Source organism: Dipodomys merriami, unplaced genomic scaffold (genome assembly GCF_024711535.1).
Source record: "Dipodomys merriami isolate MVZ:Mamm:240054 unplaced genomic scaffold, mDipMer1.0.p SCAF_12, whole genome shotgun sequence".
NCBI lineage: Eukaryota > Metazoa > Chordata > Mammalia > Rodentia > Heteromyidae > Dipodomys > Dipodomys merriami.
In genome coordinates this window covers 13,388,096-13,407,230 of record NW_027202493.1, presented here as the reverse complement: position 1 = coordinate 13,407,230, position 19,135 = coordinate 13,388,096, and the positions used below count along the sequence as shown (strand labels likewise).

Here is a 19,135-nt window from a genome sequence, read left to right as displayed (position 1 = left end):
AAAGCACTGAGTGACTATATGAACTGTAGAGATCAGAACATAAAATTTGGAAGTAGAGATATAGGTCAAGTGGTAGAACACAATCTGTGAACAAGAAAGCTGAAGAAAAGCAAGAGGCTCTGAGTTCAAGTCCCAATATCTACACAAAAATATTTAAATCCCTAAAACATAAAATTGCAGTATGTTTTTGTGGTTATTAGTCAGTCCTTGTCAAATGGAAATTTTTTAACTAAATCTACAAAGTTCCTTTTACAAATTAATTCTAATCATTTGTACTATATTATATTTTTATTCTGAATGAAGACATAAATCTCTCCAGAGTGAGAAATATGAATCTGCTATTTGCTATACTGTACTCAACTCCAACATAAGTATTTATAGAAAGATCTTCTTTTTACAGTTTATCTTTTTAATGTTTAAAAATACCATATGATTTTTATTTGGTATTCAATTGATAAGCTCAGACACTGGAGTGAAACTGACTAAAGTTAGATTTACTCATCTTCTCTATTCCATAGAATTTGTTTCCTAGGATTATCTTGACCAAGAGCAAATTTTAACTTGAGCCAGACCTTAGAAATTGACACCTTATATAATGCCGGTCCAATGTAATCAAATATATCAGTTTGTGATGAAATTGATGAATGTATGGCAGGCATATCAGATTGTGAACAAAATGATAGAAATAGGAAACATCATGGAGTCAAGACAAAATTCTATTTAGCTTCTTAAAAAATATAAAATGCTGAGGGGGAAAAAAAAGTAAAAGGAAAAATTTCATATACAACAAGTATCCTGTATAAAGATAATACTTGATCTAAGAATAAATCAAAGCTGGTAATCATCCCATTCTCAATTGGAGTGATTTTAAATGGTATACTAAGAGATTCAAGTTTATTTGAAAGTACTGGAGAGTTATTGCTATCCTAACCTGGTAAGTTCTATATTTTAGAGAAATGACTTTGGATTCATATTCGTATGATATAAGCAGCTGGATTGGGTTTATTTTTACCATTGAATAATTTGTGTATATCTTACTATTTCTAGGAAAAAATGTGAATGATTAGAATGTTCATAATTTTAGAGTTTTTTTCCCCTCCTATACTGAAATAACAAGATATTTGTACAAAAATTAGTTTGGCAGCTTAATTTTTCTATTGATAAGTATTAATGATTGTGTTTTCTCTTGTTATGCATAAACAGCTTTTTTGCTGGAAAATGTGATGGAATTAAATACATTGATATCTCATGGTGTGTTTTATGAAAAATTATGAGGAATCTCAATGAATTCTTATCTGAACAAGAACGACAGCTTTAGTAGTAATCAGACTGCAAATTGGGAAAACAATTGCCCCAAATCCTTTTCCTAACCTGGGGGTGCAAAGGGGTTGGAGTGGAAATGTTTTAAATAACCATCATATATCTGAAAATGTACTACATTCCCTTATCAGGAACCTTCTGGAAGACCTAGAGCCTCTATATAATTCAATCTGTATTAATAAAATTAATTTAACTTGATAGATCTTTCTGGTTGTTAAGGAGAGTGTCAGGAAGTTAGAAAATGGGAAGATGATAATTTAGGAGAGGGAAAGGCATGTGATTTTTCAATAAGTTACTCAAAAAGGATAACTAATTAGAAGATAATACTTTTAGAACCAGTGAGCAAAAGTTAATAATGCATATCTGGTATTTTCTAAAAAACTTTCATAGTTGGTTTTTCTCTTATATTCATAAACAGCTTTGTTGTGTGGCCAAAGAAAAGAAAAGAATAAAAGAATGTATAGTAGGAATAAAGGGATGCTTTTGTTTCACATGCCCATCCAATGATTTTTCAGATGAATGCACTGGACACCCTTGGTCAGACTGCTTTGCATCGAGCTGCACTAGCAGGTCATCTGCAGACCTGCCGCCTCCTACTGAGCTATGGCTCTGATCCTTCCATCATCTCCCTACAAGGCTTTACTGCAGCACAGATGGGGAATGAAGCAGTGCAGCAGATCCTGAGTGGTGAGTCAAAGGAGCTTCATTAGACTTCACACTTTCTATCCCCTCTCCGCCAAAATGCCCAGATCTGGACGCCACTTGTTTTAAGTAGCTCTTTATAATGTTTTTCTTGGCCATAATATTTTTGTCATACCTTCCCTTGCTTGTATTTTAACCTGTAGTCTTTCCTATCTCCATCTTTTAGTGAGATAAGGAAGATTTCATAAAAAAGAAGGAAGCATACTTTTAGTTTTTTTAGTTTGAAAGACTGATTCATGGGTAACATCAAAGGCGACTAGAAATTCATATGAACAAATGGAATTATGGTAGCTATAATACTAATGAAATAGAGAAGATTAAAAATCATTTTCTGGTAATAACTTTTATTTATTATTTTTGGTAATAAATTTTAATTAATTGTCCTTATATGTGAAATAGTGCAGCCTACTTTGTCATTCTTAACTTCATTTACGCTATTATGAAATTGTAGTGTCCTTTCTTGGTTAAAATATAAATACTTTAACTCTTTCTCATAGTTTTAAAAAATATTCTTATATGTATAATACACCTTACCTGATTGGAAAATTACACCCTTGACTGGGCATCCTCCATCAAGATAGTTGTACCTAGCCAGGAGCTAGTGGCCCATACCTGTAATCCTAGCTACCCAAGAGGCTGAGACCTGAGGATAGCATTTCAAAGCCAAAAGTGGAGCTGTAGTTCAAGTTGGTAGAGTGCTAACCTTGAGCACAAATGCTCAGGGATAGTGCCCAGGCCCAGAGTTCAAGCTCAAGGATCAGTCTTCCCTAACCCCCCCAAAAAGATAGGTGTGTGAACTTCAAATTCTTACAGTTCAAATTATATATTCTTATTAATTGTATCTTTCCAATGCTGACATCTAAAAATATCCAAAGTTTTAACTCTATGTATATAATCGTTCTTTTTGTTTGTTCAGATGATAAAGTAAAAATGCCTCCAGATATCCACAGGATGTTGTAGTAAGTTTTATTAACTGCCAGAGACACAGTTATAGCAACATGATATAGATGCAGAAACATCCTTGCCTGTGAATGCAATCGTATATTATACTTAAGAGTGGAGACCTGATTCAGGCAAGAACACAATAAAGGCAACCAAAGAAAGAGCCAAGATTTGACAAATTGACCTCAACAGAAAAGCAAATGCCTTCTGAATAGTCTCTGTGAACAAAGGAATCTGAAGATAAGTGAGGGTGTAGTTCCTTTCCTCAGAAATTCACACACTAACAAATGTAATACAGTACTCTCTTTTAATGAAGAACAATTCAAAATTGTTTTATTACATGAAACTTACTTTTTCTTCTCTTGAATCTTAGTGTTTTATCTGCTATGTGTCATTATGTTTATCTTCCATTGAAGAATTCAAGCAATGTAGATTTTATAAAAGTAATTCTTGTAACAAAGCACTTTAGAAGAGCTGAAGTAGTTCTTCTGAAATCTAAAACCTTTTTCATAGTCTCACTTTATCTTCCCACCTGGACAGTGGACTCAAAAGCTATCTCTGATAATAAGATAATGTAGTCTTAAACCTGAAAGAGACTTTTAGGCAAACTAACTTTCCCTTTTTAACTATAAAAATGAAAAATGACAGGATTTGTCCATAATAAAGTGCCGACTGAATGTCCTGATCTCTGAAGCTCAGCCCTTTTATGTGGAGGTGTGCTTGTTGTAAAAGCCATACTTTATGTCTGTGGTGATATAAACTTTTTTTTAAGACCCTATTTATTTGGACCAGTGTAGAATGAATTTTCGATTATATTCAGTTAATGAGAATATCTACATTTGTCAGTCTTTATTTAGTCAGTATTCTAATTAGCTTTGGTATCATACCCTCCAGTTATGCAGACATTTTTAATGGCATTTCCCTGACCACATTCAGTCAGTGTGAACATTACAGTGTCTATAAGCAGGCTTCAGTGTTGACTGATTATGCATTCTACAATCACTCTAATTTCAGGAGTAGTGTTTCCTTTATATTGAGGACATTGAAGCTTAAAAGAAAAATGAACCAGTGAGTAATAGCAGTTAAGTGGCTAGATCAATGGCAAAGCTTTGTAAATGTATTAGAAAAGGTGTTTGGATCCCTTGGTTCTAGCTTTCCTCACTCCCATTTTCAATGTTTTGAGCAAAAATAAATAAATAGATAGATATAGATATATAGATACAATGGTAGGGATAGAAAAGGATTTGTGTTTATTAGAGGGTTTCTTTTTTTAATTTGGCTTAGGATAAGGTAGATACAGCTTGAGGTAAGAAAGCAGTTATTTCTGATCTGGGAAAGTTGGAGGAAATACTGCATCCCAGAAATTTCCAACCCCTTAATCTCATCACATCTTCCCTGTCACGTCTAAGACCAGCAGTAACCTTTCTTTTCCTTTACACAGAGAGCACACCTATACGTACTTCAGATGTGGACTACCGACTCTTGGAAGCATCGAAAGCTGGTGATTTGGAAACTGTGAAGGTAAATCAATGCCCTTAACATCTGGAGTGGCTCTCTTGAAATTTACTATCCAATTCATTGTTAAACCTCTGAGTAGAGCTACTCAAATCCAAACCAGTAGAATTGCTACATGTGCTTATTATAATTAATATATATTTCATAGACTACTGCCTTTACGTTCATAAACAGTACATTCACAATGAGAGTCACATTTGTTTTTATCAAAGGAATACAAATGTCCAAACAAAACAAGGCTTTACAGATGAAAAATTAGGCCTTCTGGGACTGGTAGGGTAGCCCAGTGGTAGAGTGCTTGCCTTGCATGCATGAGGCCCTGGGTTTGATTCCTTAGAACCACATAAGCAGAAAAAGCCAGAATTGGCACTATGGCTCAAGTGGTAGAGCGCTAGCCTTGAGCTGAAGAGTGAGGGACAGCATCTAGGCCCAGAGTTCAGGCCCCACGACTGACCTTCTGCTTTAGAAAGTATTAGAAATTATATGCTAGACAAAAAGACTATTTGCTGTTTAAAATTATAAAAGGAGGAAAGATGTAAAATAATGAAATAGAATAAAAAACTTGCAAATATTTAATAAGTAGATAGGCTTTTGCCTTTTATAAGCTCCTACTTCCTTGCCTCATTTCCATCTCCCAATATTCTCTGTAAAAGGAACTAATAATGATTACTTGGAATGTAAGAATCTGGGGGAAAGTAACGTCATGGACAATCTTCAGCATATAAGATGCCATAAAAACTATTTACTACTAATTTTTGTACTCATATTTAACCATCCTCTAAAGGCTACACCTGTTTATACTGTTGCATTGGAGTTGTTTCAACACGAATGTAGGAGGGACACAAATATTCAAATCAGACTTCCAGTCAAGATCTCAGTAGAAAAGGAGATCGTTCGAGTTCTTAAAGAAGAGTAGCTCATTTCATTGGCAGGAGTGGCAGCAAGATTGGCAAATGCCAGAAGCCTCTCCATCAGGCCTGGCAGTATAGAAAAATGCCCCTCTTTGCTTTATGTTCTTTGACTTCTTTTCATTCCCCTTGGCATTACTTCCCTGCAATCAGATAATTAAGAAAATAGGCCATGATCATGGCAAAAAGATCAGTAGAGGGGCTTTTGTCTTCATTCTGCCCTTGGTTTACTTATCTGTAAAAATAGAGGTGATGGTTAACCTCACAGATTTCATAGTTCCCCTACTGAAAGAAAGTGACTTCTTTTAAACTGTAAATTATTTTTCAAATACTATCATTGTAATTTATCTATCACCATTTATGAGGTGGCCTCATTCCTTTCTTTGCATCCTCCTGTTTTATAAACAAATGTAACTAAGCTTATAAATTATATTGTGATTGTGTTGAGTAACACTGAAAGAAATAAAAGGAGGCAAAGAATAGATTTGGAGGACATCTTCAAAGAGATGGAAGTAAAGGTGAAAGTTAAAATAGGACTTGTAGAGTTAAATTTCTTCCCCAAACCGCATAAAGCATTTACTGTGTGGCTTTACTATAGTGGATCAAAGGGCCAAGTGAATGGCCCAAGCAGAAAAATCATTTTCCAGAACCATTTTGCCTGCGTGATCTACATTAGAGCAGACAGGAACTCTAGCTCTGTAGTCTACCTGTAGCTCTTATTTGACCAAAGAATAGCTAAGAGCATTGTAATTCAAGCAGATACATAGTGACAAGGAGTCTCAGGAGGGAAGACTTACAGGGAAGAGGAAGGCTTCATATGCTTGGAAATGCCTGTCTTGTTCTTTAGGATTTGGGCCAGGAGATGATCATCTACATGATGAGAATGTGTAGACACTGAAAGTTAAGCATAATGCTTTATTTGAGACATCATGTGTGTTTCTAATCTTTAGAAGTATTCATTAGAAAATTATGGTATATCTAAGATGTTACCCTATTATAGAGAAAAATCTAAGAATAAATATTATTCCTTTTGTGTTTGTCTCTGTTTGCATCATAAAAGCAACTTTGCAGCCCACAAAATGTGAATTGCAGAGACCTGGAGGGCCGGCATTCTACCCCCTTACACTTCGCGGCAGGTTACAATCGTGTGTCTGTCGTGGAGTACCTTCTACACCATGGTGCCGATGTCCATGCCAAAGACAAGGGGTATGTGAAAACTCAGCTGTTTGGGATTTATTCCTTTCATACGTTGTAAGATATGTTAAATGTTTTTGAAGTTTTAGCTTTTTTCCCCCTTAAAAAATAATGAGTGGTTGGATAGAAGCTGAAGTGTCAGGTACAAGTTCGAGTCCTGATATGAGAACTAAAAAAATATTAATATGAATGTTTTAAGTTATGAATTAAAATACAGAAATTTACTGCACAAAAAATGAAAATTCGCCAGGCACCATTAGCTCACACCTGTAATCCTAGCTACTCAGAAGGCTAAGATCTGAGGATCGCAGTTCAAAGCCAGCCCAGGCAAGAAAGTCCATGAAACTCTTATTTCCAATAGACCACCAGAAAACTGGAAGTAGCGCTGTAGCTCAAGTGGTAGAGCTCTAGTCTTGAGTTAAAGAGCTGAGGGACAGCACTCAGGCCCAGAGTTCAAGCCCCATGACCGACAAAAAAAAAAAAAAAGAAAAAAGAAAATTCTATTATCCTATTCTCTGTAGATAAAACATAACATTTTTATATGTAATTCTGTAATTATTTCAAATGGTAAACTAGGGTATATGTGATAGTGCAGATTTAACAAAAATGATACCATCCTATACAGTCTGCTTTATAGTTTGCTTGCTTTTACCCAGTAATCTCAGTATTTAGTAGCTCATCTGAATATCTTAAGGCTCATCTATAGGGTTTATTGCATTCATAATATGAAGGCTTTCATATTGCTTGTTATTTATCTCCCCCTTTACTTGTTACATACATAATCTTTTCCAAAAAACTATCCATTCCAGAGGCATCCATATGAACAGAAACATAATTTTATTTTTATTAAACATTTTACCAAACAAAATATTCTACATTTTAAAATACTTTAAAATATTCTATGGTTTGTGGTAGTTTGGTAAATTATTTGACTTTATCCAGGCAGAATGTAAAGCAGTCATGGAACTTACTCAGAAATGTATAAAGAGATTGAGTTTTCCCACTCTTGAGTTAATTTCATATCAATACAAATTTCATATCAATAAAACATTTTTCTGTGCAATTACATAGCCATATACTATAGGATGAAGCATTTTTTAGGCTTTACTTACCATCATGTGTTTAGTTATCTTTTTAAAGAGATGCATTATACATAACATTCAATAATTATACTACTGGGACTTTCAAAATAGTACAGTACATTAGAGAACAACCAATATTTGTTTCTATCCTATTACTCATTTTAGCACCCTGCAAAGCTTTTTTTTTTTTTTTTTTTAAGTACTAGGGATTTGTTTCCTTTGGGGGGAGGGGTGCTGATCCTGAGGCTTGAACTAAGGGCACTAGTGCTCTACCACTTGAACCCAGCTACATTCCAGCTTTTTGTAATTCATTAGATATAAGAATCTCAGGGACTTTCCTGTCTAACTGGCTTCAAACTGAGATCCTCAGATCTCAGCCTCTGGATTCAGATTACAGGTGTGAGCCACTGGCACTGGGCTATTACTGGGGATTTTTGAAGTCCAGGCCTTGCACTTGCTAAGTAGTTGCTCTGCTTCATATACCACACCCAACCCTTTTTTGTCTTTTTCTAGTGGAGTCTGGACTTTTGTCCAAGACCAGTGCTCCTACCTTATAGTTATCATCCATCTAGCTGTGACACAGGCATGCACACTACTCTCTGCTTATTTGTTGAGATGGATTCTAATTTTTTGCCCAGACTGGCCATGAACTTCAGTCCCAGTCTTGCATCCTGAATAACAGATTACAGGCACTAGCCACTATGCCCAGCTGCGCAAACATTTTTTCAAATGGCATTAATCTCTAAATAAAAAGGCAAGTCTTACCTTGTTTTTGACATATCTTAAATGTCTTTCTGATAAACCCATTTTTATGAAGCATCTTTTTGTCCTAAATTTTAGAACATCTACTTCATTCTAATCAGAATTTACCTCAAAATAATTTTGCTAGTAAGTTAAGGAAATAAAAAACTTTTTTATCTTTGTTATTGAGCTACAGACAGCTCAAGTAGTGTGCACTTGTCTAGTAAGTGCAAGACTGATCTCAAACCCCAACCACCACCTACCCCGTACCACCACCACTACCACCAAAACAGAAGAATCCACACCCTACTAGCTCTGTAAAATCTTTGAACAAGTTTATAGTTCGGATCACAGAGCACTTGCCTAGCATGCATGAGGCTCTGAGTTCAATTTTGAGTTCTGCCAAACATTAAAAAAAAAAAGAAAAAAGTTCATCATTATTTTCCCTTGTGAATATCAGAATCACTGTGTTGCAAATTTTCACTGTGTAGCACCTCAATATCTAAACCATTCATCTTGGAAACATCAACAGATCATTACTAATGAAAATATTCAGAAGCAAAGGCTGGGGAAAAAGTTCAGTTGGTAGATTGCTTGCCTAATAAATACAAGGCCCTGATTCAGTCAGCATTGCCAAAAATGAAATAACATCTGCAAAAACTGGGAAAAATACCCTAAAACTAGAACTTGCTCAAGTAAGTAGAATTTCATTGTGTGTCTTAGAAGTTAAGTATACAATTCTCATTTTCTTTCTCTGTCACTGTGTATTCAAGCTTAGCCTCAAACTTGGAAATCTCTAGCCTCAGCCTCCAAATGTGGGCTTATAGGCCACACCCAGCTACAATTTTTATTAGTAAAATCCCAAAAGAAGAAAATGTGAACGATGGTGAAGCCAGATTGATAGCTAGTTATAGATTTATAAAGTTGGCATCGATTTTTATATTTTAAAATCTGAGTTAAATATTGTCCTGGAATTTTATTTTGGAAGTATCTTCCCATATGTACTTTAATGCTAATGATTGCTGTGACATGTATATCCACTCCCAGGAAACAGAAGAAAAGCCCTGACATTTAACGGACCATTAAAAAAATTATTAACCCTCATTAAAAGTGGCTGATTAAGCCAGGCGCAGGTGGCTCATGCCTGTAATCCTAGCTACTCAGGAGGCTGAGATCTGAGGATCGCAGTTCAAAGCCAGCCTGGGCAGGAAAGCCCATGAGGTTCTTATCTCCAATAAACCACTAGAAAACCAGAAGTGGCGCTGTGGCTCAAGCTGTAGAGCACTTGCCTTGAGCTGAAGAGCTGAAGGACAGCACCCAAGCCCAGAGTTATGCCCCATGACCAACAAAACAAAACAAAAAAGTGGCTGATTACATCTTAAAAGACCAAATGAAAATTACTTCTTTTTTGACTGAGTACAGAGCACAGCTAAATTCTACAGAAGAGTATCACTTTTAAGACAATTGTTTTGACTCAAAGATTTGTTTCTTGTGTTTAGTGGCTTGGTGCCCCTCCACAATGCCTGTTCCTATGGGCACTATGAAGTCGCTGAGCTCTTAGTGAGGCATGGGGCATCTGTCAATGTGGCCGACTTGTGGAAATTTACCCCGCTCCATGAAGCAGCAGCCAAAGGAAAATATGAAATCTGCAAGCTCCTCCTAAAAGTATGTAGTTTAGACATTCAAAATTATAAAGTAACCGTCTGGGTTTTGGTTGTTACTTGAAATCAAATCAGTGTATTAGTCTTAAAAATAATAAGCAGTATAGAGATTATTTCCATTTCCTGTCTGAGTAGCATCTGTAATGTATTTCTAAGTGGATTTGATTAGGGTTATTTCGTCACAGTGGGTTTTGATTCAGTTTGCATTGCTTGTCTAGTATTTATACTATTAATAGAAGAACAAAATGGTACAAAGAGTAACAAGTTCTTCACTCTAGTTGGTCTCTTTCCTGTTATTATTGTTAACTAACTCATTATCAAACATAGATATCTATGAAAACTCAAATATCAGATGATTTTCAAAATACAGTTTAGGCTAAAGAGGTAGCTCAGTAGTAGAGTGCTTATCTAGCAAGAAAAGGCCCAGAGTTCAGGCCCCAGTGTACACACACACACACACACACACACACACACACACACACACACACACACACACACACACACACACACACACACACACACACACACACACACACACACACACACACACACACACACACACACACACACACACACACACACACACACACACACACACACACACACACGATCTCTGAACAGAATTGTTTAAATAGATTTGGGGAATATATGTGACATAGTAGAAGTAGTAATTTGTGAACCTAATAATAATCAATAATTACATATTTTTAAGTTAAGAGCCATAGGAAAAATGACCATATATACATTTATATGGTCTATTTTCAGAAAAGGGTATGAGTCTTGAAACTCAGTATATTTGGCAATAGTTGGTGTGGAATAACTTCCAGGTCATTATAACTCTGTTGTCTAGCTTGAATTATTCTTAATTTCTACAGTGGGGCAGCAATCTGTATCAGGCCTTTAGTAAAAATCATTGATTTTTGTTTATTTCATAGGTATAAGTAATTAAACTTTTTAAAGTCAAGGTAATTTTAATACATTTATCCCTAATATTGTGATAGTTGTTAAAACTTAATGAAAATATAAAAAATAATTTGAAGTATTTGTCTTACCAGTGACCTTTTAGATACTTTTTGCATCTGTGTCTTCTTTCTTCTTTCTTGTAATACCTTGGAATATCCTTCTATAATTAAAGGAAAAAGTATATTATGTGAAGGTAAAAGATAACTCATCCTTCTTCACCATTAAATAGTAACTTAAATTAAGAATTTATATAACAATACAAGATGATGTTTTTCTTTTACAAGATGCATAAAGAACATATATGAAGATACGTTGTAAGTGAAATCCATAAATGTATCCCTGTTCACTGCCTTCCCACCTCCTTATAGGAAGTACACATTCTATTTGGTTTTCCTCTTTTGTAGCATGGAGCAGATCCAACTAAAAAAAACAGAGATGGAAATACACCTCTAGATTTGGTCAAAGAAGGAGACACAGATATTCAAGACTTGCTGAGAGGGGATGCTGCCTTGTTGGATGCTGCCAAGAAGGGCTGCCTGGCAAGAGTGCAGAAACTTTGTACACCAGAGAATATCAACTGCAGAGACACCCAGGGCAGGAATTCCACTCCGCTGCATCTGGCAGGTAAGCACCAGGTTGCTTACAGATCTCACCTTCCTGCCTTAAATAACCACTCACCAAAAGCTGAGAGAAGCACGAGGAACTGAGGATAATACTTGGTGCCAAACTGCTGATTGACATGTTTTGTTCAGTTTCCTTTTGAAGGCTTTTATCTGAGAGTAGTATTAGCTATAAAAGTGAGAATTTTAAATCTTAAAGTTTTCTGGTCATTATCTATGAATATTTAATTTTTTTCCTCTTATTATGTTTGTCATATTTACTCTCAATAGCGGGCTATAATAACCTGGAAGTAGCTGAATATCTTCTAGAACATGGAGCAGATGTAAATGCCCAGGACAAAGGTGGTTTAATTCCTCTTCATAATGCTGCATCTTATGGGGTGAGTTCAAGTTAAAATCAAGAATTGGTGGCATTTCCTGCTCTATTGAATGTATACACCCTTAAGGACCAGATATCTAACCAACAGCATTATTCAGTGCGTCTCTAATTTTATATCAATCTTTGTCATCTCATTCCAGTTAAATATAACTACATTTGTCCAACAGCTATGCTTTTTAAAACTTTTTGCACTCTCTACATTATCTGATATTTGTAGACACAAATAAAATACTTTCAACTCTACCTGAAGTAAACTTTAGAAACTATAAAAGCCAGGGAACTCTTACACTTGTTTATGTTATTTAGCATCTTAAATATTCAAGCAAGTGGTTGAGTAGTGGATATAGAATTTGATAGTGTTCAGTTGACGTAAGAGTTAAGAGTCCAGAATAGGCTGGGCGCCGGTGGTTCATGCCACCAGCATGAGGCTGAGATCTGAGGATCATAGTTCAAAGCCAGCTCAGGCAGGAAAGTCCATGAGACTCTTATCTCCAATAAACCACTAGAAAACCAGAAGTAGCGCTGTGGCTCAAGCGGTAGAGCGCTTGCCTTGAGCTGAAGAGCGTAAGGACAGCGCCCAAGCCCAGAGTTTTTAAAGCCCCACGACCAACCAAAAAAAAAAAAAAAAAAAAAGAGTCCAGAATAATCTTTTCAAACACTGTAGCTATAAACATCAACTAGCAGAAGAATATATTATTATGCCTAGGTGCCATTTGTCAGAACAGACTGTCAGTCATTACAGCCTTCTCCTTGCTGCAGTAGAAGTAAGAAGTGTTTCTGTGCTTGTCTATTCTTCCTCATATCACTGTTTGACTATGCAAATCCACAGATGCCAGGTGGCCTCACAGTGGGATTCTCTGCTGAAGAGAGGATGCTTCTTAGATTTGCAAAGCCCTGATAAATTATAAATAAAATCCAAACCTACCACCTTGATCTTCATATTTTCCCTTCATACTCTTCTCCCTTGCTCTTCACAGTATCCACAGCTTTCTCAGCCCATTATGCAAAGACCAATCTTGACTAATATTCCACTTCAGTTGAATAAACAGAAAAGAAATTTTATTTCCAAGCATGGTATAAACTAATTGAAGATTATTCTATTATATAGCTATATATGTGTATACTTATATACACATATAAGTATATATATATACTTGTATATATATATATTATATATGTGTGTATTATGTGTATTATATATATGTATATATAAGTACATATTTATACACACGCATACACATACATATATACTAAAATTATACACATAAAAAATTATACACAAACTTATATACTAAAATTATAGTATTGAATTTTTTCTTTCCAGAGGTGATTTTTTAACATTTTCAGAATTTCCTTTTAGTATTCCTTCACATAAATTCCCATTTTCATTGTGCAACAGCTATTTCCACTGGATATCTGTTATGCAATTACTTGTTACTAATGCACTACATATTCTTTATGTATAATCCTTTTATATTTAAGTTGTAAGTATACAAGTATACCATTTGGAGTCTCATTTTCAACATTTAGCATGGTCCTTCCCTCCATATTGTATTTTACTAATCCCTTTCTAAGTTTCTATTAAAGGTGTATAAATACACCCTTAAAAAGCTAATGGGATCATTTGGAGATAAATCATAATCTTTCATCCTCTGTAAGGGTAGGTTGTAGCAGTAGAATGATCTGCTATAATGAAGCTCATATGACACTCTTAACTGTAAACTACAGTAAGTTCCCCCATATTGTCTTCTGTGTCCTATCCTTTTTCTCCTTTTAGTCTCCATCACTCCCTAGAGGGGGAAGAATGATTCCATGAGTCAGTGCATGTGTGAAGTATATTCTGTAAGCTATGGGCACTTAAAACTGAAAGATACCACTCTTGTTATAAGAAAACTCTCTTCCTGAAGTCCCTGTACTGAGCCAGTCAGAATAAGGACTGCATGCACTCCTTTACTATCATAGTTTTAAGGACAAACCAATGTTTGACCAGCTCACCATCACAATTAAGTAGACACAGATTAAATGATTAGCCTGGAGATAAAAATAATAAAATGAGATGTCTCAAAACACATAATTATTTAGTTATGCATTTATGTTTTGGTGATTATTCTTCAGTACATCGTTAACATTTTTACCCTGGAGAGCTTGGGCTGTGTATCTTTACCTATCTTCTATATAAAAAAGGATTGCTATGTCAGTTTTTCCAAGTGGAGAGCAAACATACACTTTTAAGAAGCTTTACAAGGTTCATGAAAGTTTATACTACTGGCAATGTATCTTACTTTGTTTAGTATAATGCTTTGTGTGGTTTTTTTTACTCCTTTAGCAGGGCTTGAACTCAGGACCTCATGTTTGCTGGGTTTTCTTGCTCACTGCTGGCATTCTACTACTTGAGCACACCTCCAACCTGACTATTTTGGAAATAGGTTCGAATGGATTACCAGGCTAGCTTTGAACCACAATCCTGCAGATTTCAGTCTTCTAAGTAACAAGGATTACAGACATGAGCTTCTGGCACCCAGTTTACCTTGTGTTTTTTAATGTACACTTCCATAGGACAGTTCATTTCTTTGCTATTAAATAAATGTAAAATATTGACTTATCTCTCACATCTTTTACCACAATGCATGTCAGTCATTTGGTTAGCTTTCTCTCAATTTTTTTTTATTTTCCAATATTTCCCCTAAAAAAATATGTGAGGGATTTTATGACTTCAAAACAAAGACTGTGTGTTAACTTAAAGTTGGCCTGGGCATCGTTCCTTAGCTTTTTTGTTTAAGGCTGGCACTCTTCCACTTGAGCCCACAACTCCACTTCTGGCTTTTTCGTGGTTAATTGGAGATAAGAGTCTCACCTGGGCTGGCTTTGAACCTCAATCTTCTGATCTAATCCTCTGAGTAGCTAGGGTTATTATAGTCATGAGCCACCAGTGCTCAGCTTAAGTAGCTTTACCCGGAGCCTTCTCCTTCCCATCCTTCCCACCTTTCCAAAATGTAATTAAAGCATTTCAGTCTTTTTATGTTGTATTGTCATTTAAAGCATTTCTATTACAGTTGGATTACAAAACACTGTTAAATTGGCTTTTTCTCCTAGAAACATTCCAACTAAGTTCCTTTTCTAGATCTTCCAGTTCAATATTTTGTTGTTATAGAGTGACGAGAGCTGAGCTGCAGCATATTTATTGCATTTGTGGGTCTTAATTTTCAGTTACTATTTTTGTTCCAGTGGTATAGCTACTTAAAACAATTAAAGGGCTTAGCTTAAGAATTGTTTTTAGTATACTTGAATAGTGATAAATTCCTTCCTGTCCATTGCTCTTTCAGATGTTTGTCAGCAGATTCAACAAACATGTAATTGGTTTCTCTAAGCAAAAGGCTACAAATTCAACATAAAGAAAGTTTAATAATACATAACTCATTTTATATACATATACATAGACAAACTCATAATTTTCCTTGGAATATCTAATTTTAGAAGTCCATGTAAATTAGTCTACTAAATAATATTATTATTAGAGTGAACATGGAAATAGAGAAAAATTAATCATCAGAAGCACAGTAAGAGCTTATAACCTCACTTGGGAGAAGATTGAAATTACTCCATATTTTTGGATTTGCTGAGCAAAAATTGGTCTTTCCCACACACATTCATTGAATAAGGGAGATAAATTGCTAGGTTTTATTTTGATAGATGGGACCACTGTTTCCATCTTTCATGTTGTAAAGTTTAAAGTTAATTTTGTAATTATCAAAGTCCCAAAAAGGATCATAAAGTGCTAGTTTGAGTGTACTGCCTTTTTTTTTCCCTTTTGGCCATGCATTACCAGCTGTAGGAAACATTTTTTAGGAGATAACTCACCTATACTTTCATATAAGATAAATTTTCTTCCTTTTGTTCTTCAAAATTGAAATTCATGAAATCAGTAATTATTGTACTTTCCTAAAAACCTTTAATACTGTCTCAGGAAAAGTACTTGTTCTTTTTCAAAGTCAGTATATCTTCAAGAGACCCTTTATCTTGGAATCTTTCTTTTTCCTCTCCATCTTATCCCATTCTCACATCAGTCCAAAGAGTTCAGTATAATATAGTTAAGCAGAAGCATGAGTTAAAAGGAACTCTCAGCAGAAAATGTGCTTCTGAATTATTAAAAGTAATCAGTTATCCAAAAGGTGTCAAGCACCCAAAATCTGAAATGATCTCAGAAGTACTTAATGATTACTATTTTGCCGATCTAATAGTTCTAAATGTTTTCAAAATAAAAATTTATCCTTAATATTATTTATAATCTGATTGTTAGCTGAATACCAATAGCTTACTCCTATAATCCTGGCTACTCAGGAGGCTGAGATCTGAGGACCAAGACTTGAAGCCAGCCAGAGCAGACAAATCAAGGGACTCTTCTTACTTCTAATAACCAGCAAAAAGCTAGAAACAGGTGTAACTCAAGTGGTAAAATGAGTAGAAAAGCTAAGCAAGAGACCCTGAGCTCAAGCCCAGTACCAGAACCAAAACAAAAAAGTCTTAATTGTTGAATCAGTGTTTCATGTGCCTATTAATTTTTTTTTCTTTTTGTTGGTCATGGGGCTTGAACCCCAGGCTAGTGTTCTACCACTGTGAGCCACCGTATCATTTCCAGTTTTCTGCTGATTAAGAGGAGATGAGTCTCATAGACTTTCCTGCCTGGGCTGGCTTTGAACCTTGATCCTCAAATCTCAGCTTTCTGAATAGCAAGGATTATAAGCATGAGCCAGCTGGCACCTGGCCACATTAGGAGCTTTCTTCATTAAACTTTTTTCTATACTTATTACCCCTTTTGGCTATTCTCCTTTTCCAAAATAGTGATGTTAATAGATTATCTCCCTTATAATAGTTTTTCTGTAGTATACTTCTTACTGAACTCATTTGTCATATAGCTAGAACTGTTAGTGCAGTACCCCAGAGTTCCTTATCCTAAATTTCAGGACCCTACTGGATATTCAGCTAGTGTTTAGGGTTGTTGGGTGAGTGGGTAGGAGAGGGTAAGCCAATAAATAAATGATGGCCTCTCCTCTGTGTTCCAGTGTTTTCCACCAAACTAGTTACAGAGTATCATTGCATTCATACTTTACTTCAAAAGCCATATACTACAAGAGAGTCCTAACCTTTCTTACATTTTCCTTTCTACCTAGTTTCTAGTAGTCTTTTATTTTTTAATCTTCTGTAAACTCCTCCCCTACCACCATAGTTATCTGACTTTTCATGTGCTTTTTTGTAGTGAATGTTTTTCTAAAGCCCCCTTTTTCGCTCTTTCAAAACTTTTTTTTTTTTGGTTGTGAGGCTTGAACTCAGGGTCTAGGCCACTGTCCCTGAGCTGCTTTTTTTTTTTTTTTTTTTTTTAGTCAGTCATGGGGCCTGACCTCTGGGCCTGGGCGCTGTCCATCAGCTCTTCAGCTCAAGGCGAGTGCTCTACCGCTTGAGCCACAGCACCACTTCTGGTTTTCTAGTGGTTTACTGGAGATGAGTCTCATGGACTTTCCTGCCCGGGCTGGCTTTGAACCGCAATCCTCAGATCTCAGCCTCCTGGGTAGCTAGGATTACAGGCGTGAGCCACCAGTGCCCAGCTGTCCCTGAGTTTTTTTACTCAAGGCTAACACTCTGCCACTTTGAACTTCAGCTCCACTTCTAGTTTTCTGGTGATTACAGATGGGAGTCTCACAGACTTTCTTATATAGGCCGGCTTAGAACTGCAATCCTCAGACCTCAGCCTCCTAAATAGCTAGATTACAGGTGTGAGCCACCAGTGTATACTGGGTTCAAAAACTTCTGAACTTAGCTCTTCATTATCATTCTTGACTTAGGGTCTCATCACCTCATTCCACTCACTTTTTCTCCTCTAAATCATTTTAAACACTGCAAACTAATTTTTTTAATAAAATTTCATTTTATTATGCTACTTTCCCAAAGGTTGGAAAAAAGACAGAATCTTTGCAATTAGCATCTTAATAACTAAATCTGATCATAGCAGGTTAGAAGACAAATATGAATATTAGAAGAGAACCAGTGGATTGAACCATTAATAGAAGACCTGACAACCTGAGCAAGTTCATTTTATGTGTTTTTAAAATAAAACTGAATATGTTAGAAGACTAAATAAAAAGTTATGTGCAGAATTACAGGGTAAAAGAATAACTGAAACTTGCTTCCTTTGAGGAAGCAAAAAAAAAAGTCCAAAATATAGATAGAGACATGATATACGGGTATAGAGTAAGTTGTTAGTAGAAACAAGTATACATGATGGAACGTATTTACTTATGCCTAACCATTTACGTTTTCTTGTTTTTCTCAGCATGTTGACATAGCTGCTTTACTAATCAAATACAATACATGTGTAAATGCAACCGATAAGTGGGCATTTACTCCTCTTCATGAAGCAGCCCAAAAAGGAAGGACACAGTTATGTGCCCTACTCCTAGCACATGGTGCAGATCCAACTATGAAGAACCAAGAAGGTCAGACACCTTTAGATTTGGCAACCGTAAGTCTTCATTTCAGATTTTCGGCAATCCTTATAACTTTAGAGGTATATCCTAAGGCTAAGAAGGTTTACCTTCCATCAGACTTAACTTTGCTTAGAATAAGAATACATAAGTTCATATTTCTTATGTTGTTTAAAACTGTTAAAGTAGAAGTTAACTATTCTGACTATTCTGCCCACTTAGTTTGTGAGAATGGGAAACATGAATCTTAGGAAAGCATTCTAGCATGTATCCTTAAAGAATTCTATTTAGTAAAATAACTTACACCTTCTGTGTGTGGCTGATATTATCTGACTTTCTCTGAAGCCATGTTTCATAGACAGAACTCTGGATTTGGTCTTTGAGGCTATTTCTTACTTAATGAAACTTTTACTGGGGAAAAGCTGGAATACCGAATAATTTTACTTTCCAACCTAGCAAATTGTAGATGAATATATTTATTTAAAGTGAACTAAACAGTTACAGTTCATTCCTGTACTTTATCAGGTGCAGATAAACCAGCCAATTCATTTGGCAGAGTTCTTTATAGAAATCCTAGCCACATCTGCAAGTACATTAGGTTCATGTTTTCCTGTGCCAATATTGGCAAAAAA

At 35.6% G+C, this 19,135-nt stretch overlaps 1 protein-coding gene across 1 annotated transcript in view; it reads left to right on the top strand.

Moving 5' to 3' along the window:
- Positions 1-19,135, top strand: part of Tnks (tankyrase) — a 144,405-nt gene that overhangs the window by 108,605 nt on the left and 16,665 nt on the right. The window contains exons 12-18 of the mRNA XM_070016261.1: positions 1,836-2,007; positions 4,406-4,485; positions 6,448-6,593; positions 9,904-10,069; positions 11,433-11,652; positions 11,919-12,028; positions 18,353-18,541. Of these exons, the coding sequence (XP_069872362.1) occupies positions 1,836-2,007; positions 4,406-4,485; positions 6,448-6,593; positions 9,904-10,069; positions 11,433-11,652; positions 11,919-12,028; positions 18,353-18,541 (1,083 nt within the window). The remainder of the gene's footprint in view (positions 1-1,835; positions 2,008-4,405; positions 4,486-6,447; positions 6,594-9,903; positions 10,070-11,432; positions 11,653-11,918; positions 12,029-18,352; positions 18,542-19,135) is intronic.